The sequence below is a fragment of the Seriola dumerili genome, unplaced genomic scaffold, assembly GCF_002260705.1.
Source record: "Seriola dumerili isolate Sdu_G_001 unplaced genomic scaffold, Sdu_1.0 BDQW01000665.1, whole genome shotgun sequence".
NCBI lineage: Eukaryota > Metazoa > Chordata > Actinopteri > Carangiformes > Carangidae > Seriola > Seriola dumerili.
The window spans coordinates 170,482-193,099 of record NW_019174920.1 but is presented as its reverse complement, the minus strand read 5'-3'; the positions used below and the strand labels follow the sequence as shown (position 1 = coordinate 193,099).

Sequence of the window (22,618 nt, the reverse complement as noted above, 5' to 3'; positions counted from 1 at the left end):
CACCTATGGTCATGAGCTTTGGGTAATGACCGAAAGAACGAGATCGCGAATACAAGCGGCCGAAATGAGTTTCCTCCGCAGGGTGGCCGGGTTCAGCCTTCGAGATAGGGTGAGGAGCTCGGTCATCCGGGAGGGACTCGGAGTAGAGCCGCTGCTCCTCCATGTCGAGAGGAGCCAGCTGAGGTGGTTCGGGCATCTGGTGAGGATGCCTCCTGGACGCCTCCCCGGGAGGTGTTTCGGGCATGTCCCACCGGGAGGAGGCCTCGAGGCCGACCAAGGACACGCTGGAGGGATTATATCTCGCAGCTGGCCTTGGAACGCCTCGGGATTCTCCCGGAGGAACTGGTGGAAGTGGCTGGGGAGAGGGCCGTCTGGACCTCTTTGCTGAGGCTGCTGCCCCCGCGACCCGGATCCGGATAAGCGGGAGATGACAAGACGAGACATTTTGTCAATCTACTTTGAAATTATGTACTTTTAAAGTTGTTAAGATCAATTTTACACAAATGCTCATAAATCAAAATTGGCTAATGCTATTGTAACCAAACTCGGCGTACGCCTGCAGACTTTAGCTCCTACCATTGTTATATAGTGTTGAGATATTCTGCTTCTAGGGGTATTTACAAATGCAAAAAGTTTGTATCTCAGATTCGGCTGCATGGTTTCATACAAAATTTGATTCATATGATTTATGGTCATTATTCAGTCTATGAATAAAATTTGGTAATGATTGATTAAGGTGGGCATGACTTATTACAAGAAACTTAAATTTCTAATCATTCCACCTTCCAAACTTTTAAAAAATCACAAGAAATCACTAGGAAATTCTACAGAGCTGGGGGTTTTTTTAGCACATCCACTGAATGATGATTAAAGTTTGCGTCACTGTAACCTATGGTCAATTCAGAAGTCAAAAAAATCAATTAACATCTATATCTCCACAAGTCTTAATTCTAATGTCACCACAATTGACACAGACATTCTCTAGATGGTAGGTATTAAGTGTTTTAAATGGTGTTTGGATGAGAAACGGAGAATTATCTTGTTATAGTTTTTACTGTATCCACAACAGTGTTGGATTCAAAGTCACCAAAATACTTGATGATACTTCTGAAACCAGTAGAATGATGTGTAATTTTTTCAGGACTTTCACACCAACATTTTGACCATTTTAAGTGTTTTAAAGTGAAAGAAGCAAAAATACCCGTGTTTTGCAAGTGATTTCATTGTGTGATGGAAAGAGTCATATCTAAATATCTAACATATGTATCTAAATAATTGGTGGTAGCGACTGTATTTTTAATTGATTTATGTTTGGATTTTAAGTAATGGGCCTACAGAAAATCCAAATTGCTGAAGTGAAATGAAAAAAAAACTTGTTTAACAAAATTCTAAAAAAATTAAAAACTGAAAAGTAGTGTGTGCATATGTATTCACATCCATTGCTATGAAACCCCTAACAATTACATTAGTAACTACCTTTCCACATAATTAGTTAAATAAAGTCCAGTTGTGTACAATCTTAATGATCAGTGACATGATCTCAGTATATACACCTGTACTGAAAGGCCCCAGAGTCTGCAACACCACTGCTGTAAGAAAGCAGCACCATGAAGACCAAGGAGCTCTCTAAACAGGTCAGGGACAAAGTTGTGGAGAAGTACAGATTAGAGTTGGGTTATAAAAAAAAATCCCAAACATTTACCATTCCACGGAGCACCATTAAATCCATTATTTAAAAATGGAAAGAATATGCCACCACAACAAACCTGCCAAGAAAGGGTCGGCCATCAAAACCCACGGACCAGGCAAGGAGAGCATTAATCAAAGAGCCTACAAAGACACTAAAAATCACCCTAAAGGCACTGGAAAGCTCCACTGTTGAGATTGGAGTATCTGTCCATAGGACTGCATTAAGCAACAGAGCTGGGCTTTTTGGAAAAGTGGCCAGAAAAAAAACATTGCTTAAAGAAAAAAATGAGAAAACACATTTGGAGTTCACCAAAAGGCATGTGGGAGACTCCCCAAGCGTATGTAAAAAGGTACTCTGGTCAGATGAGACTAAAACTGAACTTTTTGGCCATCAAAGAAAACGCTATGTCTTGCGAAACCTCAACACCTCTCATCACCCCAAGAACACCATCCCCACAGTGAAGCATGGTGGATTATACATCAGCAGTGACTGGGAAACTGGTCAGAATTGAAGGACTGTTGGATGGTGCTAAATACAGGGAAATTCTTGAGGAAAACCTGTTTCAGTCTTCTGGATATTTGAGACTGGGACAGAGGCTCACCTTCCAGCAGGACAATTATCCTAAGCATATGATTTAAAGATTGCTGTATACCAGCAGAACCCATCCAACTTGATGAAACACACAATTTTTTCCATCGTTCTTCTCTCAATTCTTTTTGGAGTCATATGGAGTAATTCATCTGTTCTAGAAGATGCAGATGTATGACAATATTGATAAAGAGTAGGATAGTTCTTCTGAAGCCAGCATTTTGTAACAGCTTTTTTACTTGCTGCCAACATGATCTTTAAGAGATAGATATCATCTTTGCTTAGTCCATCAGGAATGTGTCCGAGATAGAGGGATGTGAATGTTATATTGATATTAAAACCCAGGGAGATAATTGTTGCTACATCTTCAAAAAAGACTGGAAAGAAGGACAAGACCAGAAGACATGAGTGTGGTCAACAACAAGGATAGCTATGTACCTGTCTGACTGTTTGGGAGTGATTAAAAAGCAAAGTTTTTCCAACAGAAGTCTCTCCAGGTTTGGGAGTTGGTGGGGAATGACTGTATTTCCCAAGCACATAGCTACAAGTCCAGTTATTTCAATTTCCAGCTCTTTTTCCCATCGTTGTTTTAGTCTGTAGTATCCTTGTTCAGTGATGTGATGCCATAGTATAGCTTGCTTATGAGACCTTTATTGTTTCCTGAGTAGTAAGCATCAATAAATATATGAATAAGAGTTGGAAGTTCTCTTGGATTAGAACCTTTCACCTTTTATAGAAATAATCACAGAACTGTAAATACCTATAAAAGTCCTGTCCACCCAACCTGTAAGTTTAACATAAATTGTCAAGCGTTTAAGCTCCCATTTGCTGACAATCTTGCATCTGGCAGTGATGCCAAAATAGATCCACTGTCTGTATCTGCAATCTAACAAAGCTGGTATGAAGTCAGGATTATATGATGGCCATTTAAGTAATTTAACTTCTCTTTGGATTTGGATGTGTTTAACTACTTCTACCCATACTTTCTGTATAAAATTCTGTATTGGTGTGTCTATTAAAGATAACTATATGCTCTTCCACTTGGCTATGTAAAATGGGTTACACCAGAGTACAGGAGGTCTCAACTGTGCCAACAAATAATAATCCCTAAAAGATGGGAGGGCAATGCCCCCCTCTCCTCCGGCAGCCGAAGCATAGAGAATTTCACCCTTGGTCTCTTTGTATCCCAAATGAATCAGGAGATATACTTATTCCATTCTCTAACTTGTTCCTAAGGAATTTTCACTAGGAGTAATATAAAAAGATATAATCATCTAGGGAGAATGTTCATTTTAATTTATCTGACTCTGGTGCCAAAGTCGAGAGGGAGCAAGCCCCACCCACAAAGGTCATCATATTTTTTTACTAATGCCATTATAGTTATCCATATCAAATAACTGTGATAGATCTTTCGGCAAACTTACTTCCAGGTGCTTGATGTGGAATGAGTGCTGGAGGAAGATTCATTCTTTTTTCCCTATTTGATGTATCTAAAGAACGGTTAAGAAGCACATAGAAGTCTCCTCCACAGATAAGGGTCCTGTATGTTTCTGATTCTATCAAATCAAACACCTTTCTAAAGAAAGACATGTCACTTCCAGGAGGGGCGTAAACGTTAAATAATGTCACTTCTTTTTCGTCTATTTTTCCATTTATTAAAACAAATTTGCCCTCTTTATCGCTTATTTCAGATATAAATTCAAACCAAATTGAAGTGGATATCAACCCCCCCCCCCCTTTTTTTTTACCATTCTTATATGATGAAAAGAAAGTACTCCTAAAGCCCATTTTTAATGTTCAGCACCAGAAAGGTGAGTCTCCTGCCATAAGGCTATATTTATCTTCTCCTTTTTGATTTTTGCAATATCTTGATCGGGTTATTTAGCCCATTTACATTTAGTGAGAGTATGGTTTAATGTTCATACTGCATCAATTTTGCTGAAAGGTTGTACTTGTGACATCCCAGACCTCAAGAGATGAACAGTGTATAATAAAACAAAAAAAAAAATCAAGTAACTACAATAAAGAACATTGAACTGTGATTCCAACAGGAAAGGTACAATGTTGCCTTTAACAATGAGGGGGGCGGGCCACTAGGTGGGGCCCCTCAGTAGCAAAAGAGAAAGTCTTGCGGCGCTTGTCTATGGTCTGTAGGTATCAGCCTTACCTTGTAAATGTAAAAAAAGAAAGAAAGAAAAGGAGGAGTTGGCTAGGCCGGGTTTTTTAATGTTATTAATATAATCAAATGAGATAGAGTACCTGGCTGCAGATACAGATACAGAAACCAGGTTGTTAAGAGAAAAAGGCCAGTTACTCTGTCACTTTTTTTCCGGTAATTGGAAGTTGAAAATAAGCCCTCCCCTGCTGCAGATCCTAACTCCGTCCTCCGATACTCCTTCAGCCTCTCCTGGATCTGCCTTTGGAACCGGGTCTTATCTCCGCCATGTCAGGTCTCAATCATCTCCCACAAAAAAAGTTGGGTCAGCATTTCTTCTGAAATGTCCTTGCTCCTAGTCCCATGAATGACCTCATCCACAGTGAATCCCTGTTTCCGTAGATCATTTGCTGCTTGTGTTGTGTTGTTATAAAGGACGGTGCCCGTCTCAAAGAAAACGTGCATTCTGGTTAGCGGGGTCTGGAATCGCATTCTGTTCTTTTTCAGCACCTTCTTAATTGGTATATATTCCTTCCTCTTGTTCTGCACATCCATTACAAAGTCATGATCAAAGTACATTTGTTTGTTTTGGACGCACAGTTCCTTCTTTCAAGCTGTATACAAAATCGTCTTTATAATTGAGAACTGGAGGAACCAGACCACCAAAGAGTGCAGTGGGGCACTTGTAGGTGGTTTTGGTACTCTATTCTCAGGTCAGCATCATGGCTCAGGCCCAGATGACCCCCAAGTTCCAGCTTTATCAAGTTTTCAATAATCGCCACTACAGAGGGGCCCTTGGCTTCCTCCGGGAGCGTCCTTCCAAATCAGACACTTTTTCCTGTAGTGCCCGTTGATTTTTCAGTAGCTGGGAAAGGGTATCCTTGACTCCATTGTCCCATCGTTCCATATTGACCATTCCTTCCTTCATTGCTCCGATGCATTCCACTGCTCCTTCTACCTGTCTTGTCGTATCTTGTATTTTCCAATTTATGGAATTTATTCTCCCGAAAACACTTGGAATTCTGAGAGCTCTCTTTTCACTTCGGCCTGGAGCGTTGCCATACTCAAAACTTCACTCAGAGTGCAAAGTTTTGTTTTCTCTTCGACCTCCATCTTGTCCTGTTGGGATTTCCCTGGTCTGAACTTCTTTCTCATTTTCTCATTCCACATTGTTTCGTAACCAATAACTTTCTTTCTCATTTTTGTCCCTGTTCATTATTATGTCGATGTAACAGTTGAAATGAGTTAAGATTCTCATATTAGGGGCAATTTAAGACTTATACTGGAGCTCTGTAACTAGGCTGCCATGACGTGTAGCACGCCACTAGAAGTCCAAGTTTTCAGATTTTTTTGTCTTATTTTTTGTTTGTTTCACGATATAAAATGTTCCATATCTTGTGCCCAGTGGTGGGCATGTTGTGTAAATCAAATGATATGAACCCCCCAAAATCCAATTGAATTCCAGGTTGTAAGGCAACAAAACAGGAAAAATGCCAAGGAGGGTGAATACTTTTGCAAGGCACTGTATCAAACTGGTGAGTTATGAATGATGAGTTGTGTTGTGTGTAGCGCGTGTAGTGTGTGTGGTGTGTCTACCTCCAACAGGACAAAGAAAGCTCCATGAACATCCCCCTTCTTCTCCAGCAGATAGGCTGTGGCCTCACTGTGGTGGTACTTCTCTGTCGTCTGCAATGAGACAAACATAAACTACATACTACACATAAACCTAAACTGTTTAGGTAAACTGTGCAGGTATAACTCTGTACATCCATCCATCCGTCTGTTTCTGTTTGTGTCTGTCTGTCTGATTCTTGTGACTGTAATATCTCACGAACACCTTGATGGAATTTCTTGGACTTGGACTCTGGCTGATTAGAGGCGGAGCCTGATGGTAGTAGGATAGTAGGTAGGTAAGTAGACAGACTGCTGCATTATAAAATCATAGCAGCTTTGTGACAGTGACCCCTGCTCTTCCTGTGACATGAATTCTACAGTTATTTAACTCCTGTACACAAACACACACATTGCACCTGAACACAGCATAACAAAGTAAAGCACACAGTACTTGTATGGCCTCCTCTAGTCTGTAGTACTGGGAGGTCTGGAGGAAGCTCAGCAGCTGCTGGGGTGCAAACCGGCACAGTAAGTCCAGCAGAAGCTTGTGGAGTTCACGTTCCAGAGGCAGGACAGTCCCTGAATGATGGCCTTCCCTGAGAGACAGAAAAGGGAGGTGAGGAATAGTAGAAAGGTATGACCAAGGAGGACTGGATCTAAATTCAGACAAACTGCAGGTCTGAGGTAGCAGAGTTATCACTAGAATCATATGAAGAACATACCGAGGCTCCAGGAGACAGCTGAGGAACTGGAAAAGCAGCTGGTCATCCTAAAGACACAGGGACAGTAGACTACATTGTTATCTGACCCTAAACAGAGAATATGAATTGTTTGAGTATCTCCACTCTATCAGAGATACGAAGCAGAGACGGATCCTGACCAAACACAGCCTCAGTGACCAACAAGCAGTAGAAACAGGAAGGTACAGATAAACACGGCTGCCCAGAGGTGGTCACAGCTCGACAGGGGAGGAGACAGAGATGTACTTCCTCCTCCACTGTTCCACAAGTTCTCTCCAGTAAGAGACATCCACAACATAGAAATAACCAAGAAGATCCCAAACCTCCAGATGTTAACCCCAGAAGACACCAAACCTCTAGATGTTAACCCCAGAAGACACCAAACCTCCAGATGTTAACCCCAGAAGATACCAAACCACCAGATGTTAACCCCAGAAGACACCAAACTACTAGATGTTAACCCCAGAAGACACGAAACCTCCAAATGTTAACCCCAGAAGATACCAAACCTCCAGATGTTAACCCCAGAAGACACCAAACTACTAGATGTTAACCCCCAGAAGATACCAAGCCTCCAGAAGTTAATCCCAGGGGATAACAAAATTTTAATCATCTGCAAACTGCTTTGGCAACAACATGTTTTTGTTAAACTGGACATTGTGAGTCCAACAATGTTACAGAACGCAGTGCTAGAATGGTGCAGTGCTAAACTGGAGCAGTGATTAAATGGTGCAGAGCTAAACTGTTGCAGTCATCTTTAAGGATGAACATCAGGGACAAATTAAACTTTCCTTTTTGTCATCCCACCTGCAGCTGCAGCACTGTGAGGGTTCACAGGTGTGGTTAGCTGGACAAGTTCTCTTTTGAACTAGCCAGACTGTTTTCCTCTGTGCTGTGGTTTTAAAAAAATATTTATATTAAATACACAGCTGAAGCTTTTTTCCCTTATTTTGAAATGCGCTGCAGTACTGGTAGTCAGTAGAAAACAGCTGTTTAAAGAAAAGAGGTGAACAGGAGCACTAGGTGAAAGCTGTGAAATCCAACTCGCTCAATTTGTGTAAATGCAGATACTGATTGGACAGCAGTGACTCAGGTTTTAATACCTTTACAGTACTACACTCTTCCTCAGACACCATCAAGCAAGTCACATCTTATATATTTTCCACTGAACAGCTTTCTCTCCTGTGTTTTCCTGGGTAAAGAATCTGTGACAGTCATCAGTTCAGTGAAAGTGAAAATGGCCTTCAGCATTGTTGATGCAGATGCTTGTCAGTGAGTGTTAGAAACTGTCAGGACTAATGCCACCAGCTAAAGATATTTAAGCTGTAACAGGGCAGGATAGTGAGTAGGAAGTGACATCACACACAAGAGGAGGAAGGAGAGGTTACAAATCAGAGACACCTGAGCTGGGAGAAAAAAAAGCTAAAACAAAGGAGAACAAAGGAGGCTGAAGCAGAAACAGTATGAGAAGTGAGACAAGGAAATTAAGGAAAAGAAACCAGTACTGGGATCTTGAACTGAAAACTCTGGGTAAATTGGAGGTGGCAAAAGAAAAACAAAAGAAAGGATCAACGGATCGGTTTAAGGAGAAGAGGATTGAGCTCCGGGGAACAGGCGACAGTCTCAGGCCGGTTTGGATCTCAGCGAAACTCTTCTCTCTGTCCAGGTCAAAGGCTGCACTCTTTCAGAGAAGTCCCTTCACCCCTCATTCTCCAGGCTTCTCCAGCTGACTGCCCAACTCACCTGCCCTATCACATGCCCACACACACTTACACTCACCCTCAAACCCCCCCCCACTGACTTCCATTGCATTCATTCATTCAGTTGCCTTCATTCTTCCATACACCCTCTCACCCCATCCTCATACACCCACACCCCACAGAACTCTTATGAACTGAAATGAACTGAACTGAACTATTACAACCTGAAATGAGCTGAACTGCTCAGGGTTCAGTCATAAACCACACACCTGGCCACTCACACTTATTCCCTTGCGCACACACCCTCTAGCTTAACATTTGAATATAATTATTATAAGCCTTATTACTGAGGGAATTTAATTTTTGTGAATTAACTATTTAATTTCTGTAAACTGATTTTTTTGAAACCAGTATTTATGATTTCTTTAAAATGATGATGATGATAATTGTTTTGGTGGTTGTTTCATTGAATATATGAACAATGAGACCTTGGTTATGTTATTTTTTTGTAGCATTGAAGAAGTAAGCAGCTGGGTTTTTGTGCTCTCTCCTCTGGCACTTACCTAATTTGAATATTTGATAGGTTTACGGTAGATTACCATTTGCCTGTCTGGCGCCCAACTTTATTCTTTTTAGGAGAGGCAGCTTCTACGCTACAAAGTGTAAATGGACTTGCACTTATACAGCGCTTTTCTAGTCTTCCTGACCACTCAAAGTGCTTTACAATACTTGCCACATTCACCCATTCATTCACATTCATATATCACACTCATACACTGATGGAACAGCCGACCTTCTAATAAGTGGACGACCCGCTTTACCTCCTGAGCCACAGCCGCCCAAATAATTAATAACATCATTACCTTAAGCTCAGAGATGATTTGCTGCACCTCTTCAGTGAAGTGAAACACCACCATGTCAGCTGACCTGCTGGGGTCAAGGGTCACCAGCTCCTGTGCACATATGTTGGAGTATGTTAATGCAAAGGCAGTGACAGACATGTTGTTACCCAGACAACATCTTCCTTCAGCTGTGTCCTGTTATTTGTAAAACTTCTAGATTAAAATCAAGTCATGTCTCCCTTTCTGCAGGGAGTTCAGGTTTTCCTGATGTTAAAAGGCTGGTTCACAGAAATGATGAAAGAAAATATCCCCCGTAGTATCCAGAAGCTTCCTGGACATACTTGATTACACATCCTATCTAACATGGAACTGCCTCGGGATCCCCCATGAGTAGCCTTGAGATGTGTGGGGAGAAAGACCTCTTTCCTCCCAGACTGTGGCCCAGTATGGATCAGCACCAGAACCTGATGGATAAAGGTTTGTATGTGTGTGTGTTCTGACCTGAACATGCTGTAGTACTTTGTCCTTGACTGTTTGTTGCTCCTCAGGGCTGTAACCAGGCATGGACAGCAGGTTGTGGATGTAGCTGAAGATCTCCACCTACATACACACACACGCACACACACATGCACACACCATCATCATACATGTAAACTGACCACATGTCCACATGTTCACCAGACGCATGTTAGCTTAATGAAATGTGTGTTACCTTTCTCAGTGGGTCTCTCAGGTAGCAGTCAACGATCCTGTCATACAGATGTTGCTTCTCATACAAACATTCACAGATCTGGTAGCTGGAGGTGAAAAAGAATGTATGGTATTAATGACAGTAACTTAGTGTAACTTATATCCACTGTTATCCCTGGTGTTCCACAGAAAAAATAAATATCTATATGAATTATGGATCAAATAACATTAAATGTGTATTGCTCATAGGGAATTATCTCTGCACCTCAGTGCTGAGCCTTTAGCCTCTTTTAAGTTTTTTTTTTTGGTTTTATGTCAAAGTAACTGTTTAGTTCAGTCTCATCATTTGTTTCCAACAGCAACAGACAGCTGTTTTCATCTCTGATAAACCTACTGAACTCTACTTGCTCAGAACCAAAAAAATAAAGCAGCAGACAGACTCAGGAAGAGACCAGCTGTGGAATCTACAGAGTTCCCGTCTTTGGTTCCAGTCTTTGGTCTCAGTCTTTGGTTCCAGTCTTTTGTTCCAATCTTTGGTCAGTGTTCTGCCCTTGTTAAAAAGTCTCCTTCCTTTACTAGACAGACACACTGCTCCTTCAACACACCATAGACAGTGAATGATGGATTTAGTGAGCACCACTGCTTTATATAGACAGTATGTGAACAGAGTAAAAAGACGATGCTTCTATAAGTGATTCTAAAAGAGGATGGATGTAGATGCTTTGACTACCCGAATCCACAATGTGCTCTCTAAAAAGGTGTCAAGGAAAAACAAAAATGTGGTAAGCAATGGTAAGCAATGAGGGCCATATTACAGAAAAAAAGGAATAAGCACCACCTACTGGCTGCATATTGAACCAAAACCCTTTTTTTCTCAAGCCAGAACAGTCAGATACTCACAACTTGGCCTTCTCCGCCAAAGCCAACAGCCTGCCTTCATTAAACTGGACCACACCCCCAACCTGTAGCAGCTCCAGCAGGACCTACAAGCCAGTTACAGTAAGACCAGTCACATGAGAGGATGAAGTCATCTAGCACAGCACAGACTGTGGGCACAGTGTGTGTGAAACTGGTGTGTTAACCAACCTGCTGCCTCTCAGTGTGTCGAGAGTCGTCGTCTGGGCAGCACAGGAACTCCAGAACCTGCAGAGACAGTAAGATGGAGGTTACTGGTGCTGGAGGTTCTGCTCTAAAGTGATGTAACAAAACAATAATGGCAATAAGTCATGTGTTAACTTGAGTCCAAACTTTTGACTGGTACTGAGGTACTGTATATGGTATAAATACAATTAATTACCATATTAAACAATATCAATTCAATAAAATTGAATCAGGTGAAACCTGATTTATCTAATGTTGTATAGAGCTAAGCGGCACAAGAGAAGGATAGCTGGTAATCAAACATGACACCCAGGTGGCTTGTGACCTTGGTTTGGGTAAGAGATGAAAAAGTGATTTTGATCTTGATATCATGATGAAGAGACTGATTGGCTGGATTACTAGGAATTCAGTCTTAGAGAGGTTAAGTTGAAGGTGGCGTTCCTTCATCCATGTGGATATGTCAGAGAGACAGGCACAGATGCACAGAGAGACCATCATCATCCATTGTCTGGTGGGAACAGGTATAGTTGGGTGTCGTCTGCATAGCAGGGATATGAGAAGCCATGTGAGCAGATAACTGGACCTAAGAAGTTGTGTATACTCTAAAGAGGAGGGGTCCCAGTACTGATCTTTGGGGCACTCCTGTGGGGAGGGGATGGGGTAAGGACTTTGTCCTTTTCATGACCCACTGGAGGAGGGTCATGACAAGGACAAAGGAGAGAGACTATCCTTGTAGAAGAGTTTAAAATTTGCTTCTCAGTAGATCTGCAACACACTAGGAAGATCAACAACAGATCAGCTGATGATCATCTACAGATCAGCTGATGATCATCTGATGAACTCAGGACATCTGATTGGTTACCTGATCAAAGAGCTTCCTGTTCACAAAAAGCGTGTTGTCTGGCTTGGCCAACTGTCGAGCCAAAAAAGTGAAGAGCCCGCCCACCTGGGACGGAGTAAAGTCTGGGTTGTCCACCATCACCTAAGTAACCAGAGAGAGATATTAATGATCAAGGCAAATAAAAAGACACAGACAATAACAGCTGTCATAGTAGTTGATGATATTAATAGCATAAAATGACGCTGGCCCCATTCTGACATGCAGCCGTCCAGGTGAGCTAAATACTGTGAGTGTGTTGTTGAGTTTGAACACAGAGATACTGTATACTATCCGAAAAATAATTTGTTATACTCCAACTATAGAGGGTGAACACGTCACTGTGTTTAGTGCCAGTTTGTCTGATTTACAGTGGAAAGGAGAAACAAACAAGAAATGTGATCACTTTGTTTGAAAAGGACCGGATTTCACCCCTCTTCACGCTCCATGTGATCTTTACTATCACCACATAAACAAATACAGCAGCATGACGAATTATTTTACCTGAAGTAAGATGTCCACTATCCTCTGCTGGTACTCAAGGGCCTGCTTGTCATTCTTAAAGTCTTCAAATGTCTAAAATGAAGTAAGAATCAAATCTTAAACAACAGAAAACTATGGAAGCAGATCTCACCTTTCAAAGGAAAAGAAAACAGAGGCTGAACACAAGACTCAGCAACCACGACTGAGAGCAGTTCAGTTCAATATGCATGAAACACATTGTCACATTGTCATTATAAAAATACTGACTCTGCCTAAACTAAACATCTGTATATTGTTGTAGGTGGCCATGACAGGAAGTGATGAGGAACAATGTTATATTGCCATGAGACACAAGCCTCCTGTGATACAAGGATGGTCAAATGTAACAAGAAACCCCTGTATGCAAATGTGCAAAGTAAACTTGAAATAAACACTTGAATTTGAAGCAAGAAAAAAAGCAGAGCAGAAAGAAACATGGCCTCCATTCACCTTTCCTCAGCAGTGCCACTATCAGCTCAGCTGTGTCTACTGAACAACATGGCGGTGTTAATTGTTGTAGTAAATTTTCGCTAAAATATACTATGCATTATAAATATACTGAATGTTGAACTTATATATCCAATGAACCAGTGAACCAGCCTTTGCTGAAGTAGGAATGTTCTAGAATGGAACCTGGAGGGACTAAAGTTTTTAAAAAATGAGAGAAGGGCCCTGAGAACAATGGTGTTTGAGTAGCAGTCATAGCGAGGCCCAGGTTGTGGATGGATAGGAGACTGAGGTTGAGGATAGATAAGAGTCTTCTCGACACCTGGGACTACTACTTTACCCTGGCATCCCTGGTCTGGGGAATTGCCACTTGGGGCTGGACACCATTGTTCCCATGGTTCCCAATAGGTGGAGAGCCCACCTAAGAAGGAACTATGTATGATGATTTATGATGACTGTCAGAAAAGACTCATGCAGCCTGCTGTGACCGGCCATTTATTTGCCTGACAAATTAAAAGCAAGTGAACTGGCCCTTCTACAGGAGATGTGGGTGGTGTTAACCAGATGAATGGTCTACTGTAATATACTATTCAAGATACAGTCATTCAGTCTTTCACCAAGGTAAACACATATTTACCTGTATGACAACAGGTTAAAATTATGTTCAGATATCTCACCATGGCGAGGACATTGAGGAACTCTCGGGTGTCAAAGTGGAGGAGTGTACGAATGAATGGGAAAACCTCCTCCTCCTCTGATGACTCAGCTGAATGGAGACGAATCAGGAACTCAAATACCTGAAACACACACACACACACACAAACACACACACACACACACACACACACACACACACACACACACACACACACACACACACTCCATATAGTCTGATTGACTAACATTGTGACAGACCATGGTGTGAAAATATTGATTAAAAAACTCAGTGATGACTGTAGCTGATACTATTGTGAGCGCCCAGCTCACATAATGAACTGTCATTATGTTAGTCTAACCAAGCTAATGTTAGCCTAAAAAAGTTAATATTAGCCTAAACAAGCAAATGTTAGCCTAAACAATCTAATATTAGCCTAAACAAGTTAATGTTAGCCTAAACAAGCTAACATTAGCCTAACCAAGTTAACGTTAGCCTCAGATGTCAGCTGTCAGAGTTCAGTAACATTTCAGGACATGAACATGTTCGTCAACATGTTCATGTCATGTTGCCAATATAAAGTCAACAACTGAAACTCACTCAGCCTGAACTCTGTGTACAGATCTGATGTCCGTTTCTGAGCTGCTAAGCTGTTTCCTCCTGTAACACCACTTACATACTGGCTTCTGGTTGTTTAGTATTGGTTCTCGTGACATCCCTAGTGGACTGGTTATTTTACAGTGACTACAATTTTCCGTTTCTCCCCACTCCATTAAGGCCAAGAGAGAGAGAATAGAAAGACTAAATCCTGTCCCACTTCCACACTGACACAATCAAGTTTCTCAGCTTTAACTATTACAACTAATCCAAACTCTATACATTCTGCAAAAAACTGAACCAGTAAAATGGAATGACTTTGGAACCTGCAAACCTTTGCAATTATATGAGTACAGGAAACACACAACCCATCCTTTGATGTTCGGCAGATATACAGCATTCACATACCTGGTTCTTGACTTGAACCACAAGGTCTTCGGGGATGTCTCCCAGTGGATACGCTCTTCCTGCAAGACAGCAGCTATGTACACAGCATACATACATACATAGACACACACACACATACATACACACACACACACACACACACACACACACACACACACACACACACACACACACACACACACCCACATTAAGGATACGGTATTCTACAAGCAGTTGTGAGTGATATTATTGCTAAGAATCATGGGCCTGTCAAAGTGTAAAAACTCAACTGAAGGGTTGAAATGAGACATGTTTTTTTTACTAAACACTGACATGTATTTCTTTTCACAGTTTTCATGTATCACTAAGTTGTTTCTTTCTCTCTCTACTGTCTCTCTCTATCCTGCCACCCCTAACATTTGCAGCCAACTCTGTATCTCAACTTTACACAACCCACCCAACAGACATCAAGTGACATCTGACTCAGCTGAGTTGAGTATTTTATTTTATAGTACCAATGGAACTCCTTACAATCACATGAATGTTGCCTGTTTGACAGTGAACATGTCGTAGCAGCTACATATGGAAACAAACCACAGCTGCACAGACAAATGGACAATGGAATAAACTGGATGAACTTACCTTACGTACACCAGAAGTTTGTTTCCCATCACCACTTCCTCGTCTGTCCAAGAAAAACATCACAGTCAAAAACTTACATTTTCTTTTCAAACTCTGTATTATTCAGATACTTAGAACAAGTGGTGCTCTGGGGGGTGTTTTTCAGCCTTACCTGTTAGGCTCCTCCCCTCCCTAAGAGGTGGTCCAATGACTGCAAAGAGTTTCTGAAATATAAACATTAAGTACATAGAGAGGTATGTAATCAATTATTGATGTACAGTTCCTAGTAAAAGCATTTATTAAAAAATGTTTATAAAATTAAAAAAAACATGATTGAAAACAGATTTTGTATCTGTCTGCTGTCACCTGCTCCATCACCTGACCTTGTTTTCCATCACTTTTTTGTAAAGACTCGTATTATGTTCATAACACATTAGCACTGTGGATCAGTCTACATTATAATCTGATGAGTAATACGGTGGAGTTATGAGACTTTGATGATCCCATCGCTGAAATGTTGTAAAGAGATTATAGCTTGAGGTTTTAAAACAGTCAGACCATGTTATTCGTGTAATCTGAAGCTTTCCTGAGCATATAGTTTCATTTTGTTCACGTTGTCATTTCAGTCAAACTGAAATGAATGTTGTTGATGTAGCAATATGACAGTGATGACACAACCTTCAGGTGGAGGACTTACCTCCATAGGTGTGATGTAATCATTCATGCCACTGTTGAAAACGTAGATCATTGCATCATAAAGTTGGTTCTCCCAACACACTTGAACCACCTTCAAACACACACACAGAAACAGGACCTATAGTTAAAATGATATACGTATATAGGAACTGTAGAGACTAATGGATGTTTTCTAAGGTGTCTTTATTCATTTTGGGTGATTGTTGCAATGCCATTATTTACCTATCACACTGTCCACACACACACACACACACACACACACACACACACACACCTGCTGTATGTCCAGGCTGGTGACATCCAGATGGACTATGCATCTCTCCAGGCTGTCCATCATACCATTGCCATGGTAATGAGCCAGGAGGTCCCTCATGATGGGTGTGGTAAGGTGACCAAGGCGGTCCGCCACAATGTATGACTCCAGCGCCTCCAGAAAAACACCCTTAGCAACCATGTTCTCCACAAGCCGAGCATACAGCTGGTTGAACAGCAGGTCTCTATGCACACACACACTTTACATTACATTTTATCAGTGCTAAAACGATAAAATCTGTGCTTTACAACATTTCCTATACTTACTGGGCTACTATGAGAATTAACAGTCCAGTTTCATATTTCACTCACTTATACACATCTATATAGACAGTATATATTCACACACACATATACAGTTTAGTGCAAAAGTTTGCATCCCCTTACTTTTAAATGACAAAAAGAGTAAAACAAAGAAATTTGTTTTCATTAACACAATATTTAACGCATGTTCAGTTGGTACAAATGTTCCTCAAAAGTAAAAATATTCAAAGAGCATATAAAAAGAACGTGATTGTGAAATAGTGGCAATATATCAGTCCAAAAGTTTGTATCCCCCTTTATGAAATGTTATACTCTCCATTACGAGGCCATACCATGAAGTGGTCTTTAGAGGGTAACATTTACAGTTTTTTACGATTGCTTGCACACAAAACTTAAAAATAATGCACAGATTATGAAACTCAACATGCAAGGTGTCAGCACAGACTTGCACAACTATACGTACATTCTCAGCCTCACACTTCTTGCAAAACACTACACAGTGTTTTGCAAAATACCAATCGCACTTCTCTACATTAGACACATCATTCAAAACTGAAAGCCTTTGTGTGCTAATTGCTAAACACTGCCACTGAAACACCACACTGATTTTGTTTCCCCATTGCATTTGTGTTCATATTTACAGCATGCTACCAATGAGAAATGTCAAAAACATACAGTAACAGTTTTTTATACTTAACATATATCATTAGAAAAGTAGAAATGTGAAAAGTGTTTTAGATTTATCACAGTCGTGTGCACTTGGCAGTAGAAAGATCTATATATTTGGTGTTTGTGTGTAAAGTTTGGAAACTAAAATATCATTTTTAGAAGAGTATATTTAGTTTTTGATGTAGTGCTTGCTTTTGCAAGAGATGTAAGATGTTTTGTATTTTGTGTACATGGTTTTGGTTTGTGTGTGTGGAGCTTTGACAAACAGGGCCCTAGTTTCAGGAACTGTGTTTTTGCAATAGTGAAAAACTATAAATGATTATGGAATGCTATTTTGAAGCTTAACTGTACTATATAGATGGATTTTTTGATATTTTACCCAGGGTCTGGGGGGGATGCAAACTTTTACACTCAACTGCATATATGTATGTTGTAGCGGACATATTGTACCTGGGGTCTGGCATCAGGCAAGGCATTAAAGAAGTTCATTGTAAGGACAGACAGAGCTATAGACCCAGAATTGACCCTTTGTTACTCTTCCCACCATGAAACTATCAAATTGGTAGGAAACAGAGACAAAGGATCATTCGTTCTCACAAACAGACCAGTCAGAGAGATCCACAACCAGATCTTGGGTCAAAAGATCCACAGGATCATTTAAATGAATACCAGGCAAACTGGAGAGTATTGACAAGATCTCCAGTTTGTAACAATAGGACTCTGTATATTAATATTTGATTGTTTTTTATATAGAACAAGTAACATCAAAGGGACTGATTATCACACACACAAACTAGTCTTTCCCCTTGTCCCTCTGTCCATCTTTAAAAAGAGTCATAAACTACAACCCACATTCCAATCCTGAGTAGTGACCAGCAGAACAGACTCAGACACATATCTGAGAAAAATATAAAATTAAATATCTAACTGTTCTGTAACCCATGTGATGCTTCTATCTCTATCAATCTCAGATTTTTATCCTCAAGAATGGCTGATATGTAACATACAGGTTTATGACAATGTCTTTCATGTGACCATACTGTCAGCATCCGTCACACAAGGTAACAGGCATTACAGAGATACAGAATGTCTTTATTATTACTATTATAGTCAAAGGACTGCTGTGTAACCATTATTTATTTACTATTAGCTTTAGGGGATGTTTATTATGTTTTTGATCAGTTAACCATTATTTATTAGTATCATTGATAACACTAGTACCTATATGTAGTATAGTATGATTATTTCCACTATAACAATTAATGATTAACAGCAGATACGATAACACCATTACCTATGGGTATAACTGTATTACATATGTACACTGGTATCTCATTATAATTTTAATCTTGATGATTATTAGACATTGCATTTACTCTGTAGATAGTAGTCTAGCAAACAAATTTCTTTATTTACACTCCTGTCCTGTTGTGTTCTTTTGAAGGAGAGACTGGAGATTGAATCAGGAAGTCATGGCTTCTAATATGAGATTGATCAAATGAACCAATAAAATAAATTAAAAAAGGCTGAGGACTGGTGCCCCCTTTCAACAACAGCAAATTTTAAATTGTGGTAATCACAATATAATGTATATACGAGGGATTTTATATATACATAGAATACATTTTGAAAGAGCAACAGCCAACAGGGGAAGTCCAATACTTGGCTGGCCAACCAATGGTGTAACTTCATGACTCGGTCACGTGGCATTTGGCTGATGAATGATGAAACTTTATCACTCAGCTCTCATCAGTCAGTCAGTCAATCAGAAGGAATGGACAAACTTTTACATACAAATGTACATACTTACTCTCTCTGTAGCAGGAGGCAGTAATCCACCATGACAGGAACCACATCCTGAACACACCAGAGAGAGAGAGAGAGAGAGAGGAGACATTGATTTGTAATCCTCACCCTCCAAATGTGTCTGACATACTCCAACAGTCCTGTAAGATTAACTCAAGTAACCTATATGTCTCATAACTCTCAACCTCACATCACACATCATGAAAACCCTGCAGCAGCTGCTTCTCTGCCTTCTGAGGCCACAGGTTGAACATGCACTAGACCCCCTACAGTTTGCCTACAAGGACCATATTGGAATTGATGATGCTGTCCTTTACATGCCCCCTGGGCCCATTCTTACTTGGATGAGCCAGGTGGTTACATGCGCAGTGTTTCCTCTAGAATTCTTTTTTAGCAGCAGGGGCAGACATTACATATTAAACATATTACCTACATCAGTGTACAGACTGAATAACAAAAGGTATTACATTGAAATAAACTGACACTTCACTGCAACACAAACTAGAACATAATCATTAACCTCTATTTACACACAGTGCCTCTTCAACCAATTGCTGACAGCCTGAGGCATATTTGCCTCAGTGGCAAAGTCTGCAGCCTTGTTGAGTGCATTTAATTTTTCTTGTTTTTTTTTTAAATAACTAAGGCTCTTAACTGACTTGGTGTTATACTGTGATAATGCTGGGGCAGCAGCATGTCCGATATGAACACAAAGAGACTGGACAAGCTGGTAAAAAAGGATGGGTCTGTGCTTAGCAGGAGTCTGGACTCACTCAGGACTGTTGTGGAGAGATGCATGCAATGTAAGATGGAGGCCATCTTGGACAATACCAACCATCCTCTCCACAACATTCTGGCAGGACAGAGAAGCAGCTACAGCTAACATCTCATCTCACTGCACTTCAGAACAGAGAGGTCCAGGAGATCCTTTGTTCCCACGGCCATCAGGCTATACGACACCTCAGCCAAAGGAGTGGACTAATCTAATTATTATCTATTTATTATTAACTGTTTTTATTATTATTATTAATATTATTATTATTATTATATCAACAATGAGCTAATGGACACATGAATTTCCCCTAGGAGATAAATAAAGTATCTATCTATCTATCTATCTATCTATCTATCTATCTATCTATCTATCTATCTATCTATCTATCTATCTATCTATCTATCTATCTATCTCTTTTATCTGACAATTTCCTATTAACATTTGAGTTCAGTGATTATTTGTATGGGAATGGTCTGCTTGAAGATTTTCAGTCAGGATTTGGAGTCCATCATACCACAGAAACAGCTCTGGTTAAGGTTAGTAATGATCTCCTCATGGCCTCAGACAATGTACTCGTCTCTATACTTGTCCTACTAGTTCTTAGCGCTGCATCTGACACCATTGATCACAGAATCTAACTGCAGAGACTAGAACATGTCATTGGCATTAAAGGAACAACACTAGGCGGATTTAAGTCATACTTATCAGATATATACATTAGGTCATGTTAATAAAGACTCTTCTATGCTCACAAGAGTTAGTCATGGAGTTCCACAAGGTTCTGTGCTAGGACCAATACTTTTCACCCCATATATGCTTCCTTTAGGGAATATTATCAGAAAGAACCAGATAAATTTCCATTGTTATGCAAATGACACCCAGCTGTACTTATCTATGAAGCCAGGTAAGACTAACCAGTTGGTCAAACTTCAGGCGTGTCTTAAAGACATAGAGATCTGGATGACCAGCAATTTTTTACCTCTTAACTCAGACAAAACTGAAGTTATTGTACTTGGCCCTAAACACATCAGAAACACATTATCTGATAATATACTTAGTCTGGATGGCAGTAAGAAACCTTGGGGTCATTTTTGACCAGGACATGTCTTGTTCTTCACACATAAAACAAGTCTCTAGGACAGCCTTTTTCCACCTGCACAACATTATGAAAATTAGAAACATCCTGTCTCAAAAGGATGCTGAAAAACTAGTCTATGCATTTGTTACCTCTAGACTGGACTACTGTAATTCTTTATTGTCATGATGTCCGAATAACTCAGTGAAAAGCCTGTACCTGATTCAAAATGCTGCAGCGCAAGTACTGACAGGAACTAGGAAAAGAGATCACATCTCTCCTGTGCTGGCTTCTCTGCATTCAATCCTGGTAAAATCCAGAATAGAATTCAAAATCCGCCTGCTCGTCTACAAAGCCATTGATGGTCAGGCACCATCATATCTTAAAGAGCTGACCTGTTATCCCAACAGAACACCCTGCTCTCAAAATGCCGGTCTACTTATGGTTCCTAGAGTTTCTAAGACTAGAATGGGAGGTAGAGCCTTCAGCTACCGTGCTCCTCTCCTGTGGAACCAGCTCCCAGTCTGGGTTTGGGAGGCAGACACATTCTCTACATTTAGGATCAGACTGAAAACTGTCTTCTTTGATAGGGCTAATAGTTAGGGCGGGCTCCATTGGTTATGCTGCTATAGAAATAGACTGCTAGGGGATTCCAATGATGCATTGAGCGCATTCTCTCTCTTTCTCCATTTATATGGTAATACATCACGAACGTAGTTTGTGCTTCTCTGTGTGTGTCTCTCTCTCTGTCTTCATTCTGCATGTATCTCTGTTTTGGAGCAGCAGGATCCAGATCTGCCACTACAAAACTCATTGTTACCATTTATTATTAGTAGTAGTTGTAGTAGTAGTAGTGGTAGTAGTAGTATTGATAACACTAGTACCTATAGGTATTAGTATGATTTCCACTACAGCAATTAACAATTACCAGCAGATACAATAACACCATTACCTATGGGTATAATACCAGTCACCACCAGTCAAGGCAGACGGTCGGTGGAGAAGGATGAGATGGAGGAGATGAAGAGGTGAAGAGGAGATTTTGATATAGATATCGTCATGAAGAGACTGATTGGCAGGATGACTAGAAGTTCAGTCTTAGAGAGGTTTAGTTGAAGATGGTCCTCCTTCATCATTATGGATATGTCAGAGAAACAGGCACAGATCCACACAGAGACTTTGGGGGTGTTTAGTGGGAACAACAGGCATAGTTGCATGTCCTCTGTATAGTAGTGATATGAGAAGCCATGTTAGCAGATAATTTGACCTAAGGATGTATTTTATTTTTTATATATATTATATTATATTAAATTTGAGATACTTATACTTTATTTGCTACTTATATTCATATGATTATATATGAACTACAAGTTGGGTGAGCATTCCACTGGAAGCCCACTTTTCATGTTCAATGGCCTATCATTAGTCCCTGCAGTGGGTATCAGTCTGTGCTGAGATACTGTATATGTACTGGGCCCATTGATAGGCAACCCCATTCTTGACCCTGAACTAACATACCTTTAAGGCACCTTTAACTCCTACTTTAACACTACTCATCCATCGCTCAATTGTCCATCACAGTATAACTGGTTCTAATCGTCTTACCAGTAGCCACTAATTAGCAACCCCTCTGGTATGAATTATGTTCCTTGACCAGATTTATCTTACCAGATAAAGGAACATGTTTAAAAATTAATGTGCGTGTGAATGTAGGAGCACTAGCAGGTCAATAGGGTCATCAGGTGGGCACCCTCTGAGTTACTGGTATTTTGTTGAGTTAGGCCCACGACACAGA

The 22,618-nt window shown here is 40.4% G+C and overlaps 1 protein-coding gene across 2 annotated transcripts in view; it reads right to left on the bottom strand.

Moving 5' to 3' along the window:
- vps8 (VPS8, CORVET complex subunit) overlaps positions 1-22,618 on the bottom strand; it is an 85,135-nt gene that overhangs the window by 23,273 nt on the left and 39,244 nt on the right. For both annotated transcript variants that reach the window (XM_022765088.1, XM_022765089.1), the window contains exons 20-36: positions 18,978-19,024; positions 16,197-16,419; positions 15,924-16,013; positions 15,399-15,450; positions 15,248-15,290; positions 14,627-14,699; positions 13,644-13,763; positions 12,502-12,573; positions 11,983-12,102; positions 11,106-11,162; positions 10,920-11,002; positions 10,042-10,126; positions 9,831-9,929; positions 9,351-9,440; positions 6,770-6,816; positions 6,499-6,643; positions 6,030-6,119 (exon numbers count right to left, since the gene is read on the bottom strand). In XM_022765088.1, the coding sequence (XP_022620809.1) occupies positions 6,030-6,119; positions 6,499-6,643; positions 6,770-6,816; positions 9,351-9,440; positions 9,831-9,929; positions 10,042-10,126; positions 10,920-11,002; positions 11,106-11,162; positions 11,983-12,102; positions 12,502-12,573; positions 13,644-13,763; positions 14,627-14,699; positions 15,248-15,290; positions 15,399-15,450; positions 15,924-16,013; positions 16,197-16,419; positions 18,978-19,024 (1,536 nt within the window). The remainder of the gene's footprint in view (positions 1-6,029; positions 6,120-6,498; positions 6,644-6,769; positions 6,817-9,350; positions 9,441-9,830; positions 9,930-10,041; positions 10,127-10,919; positions 11,003-11,105; positions 11,163-11,982; positions 12,103-12,501; positions 12,574-13,643; positions 13,764-14,626; positions 14,700-15,247; positions 15,291-15,398; positions 15,451-15,923; positions 16,014-16,196; positions 16,420-18,977; positions 19,025-22,618) is intronic.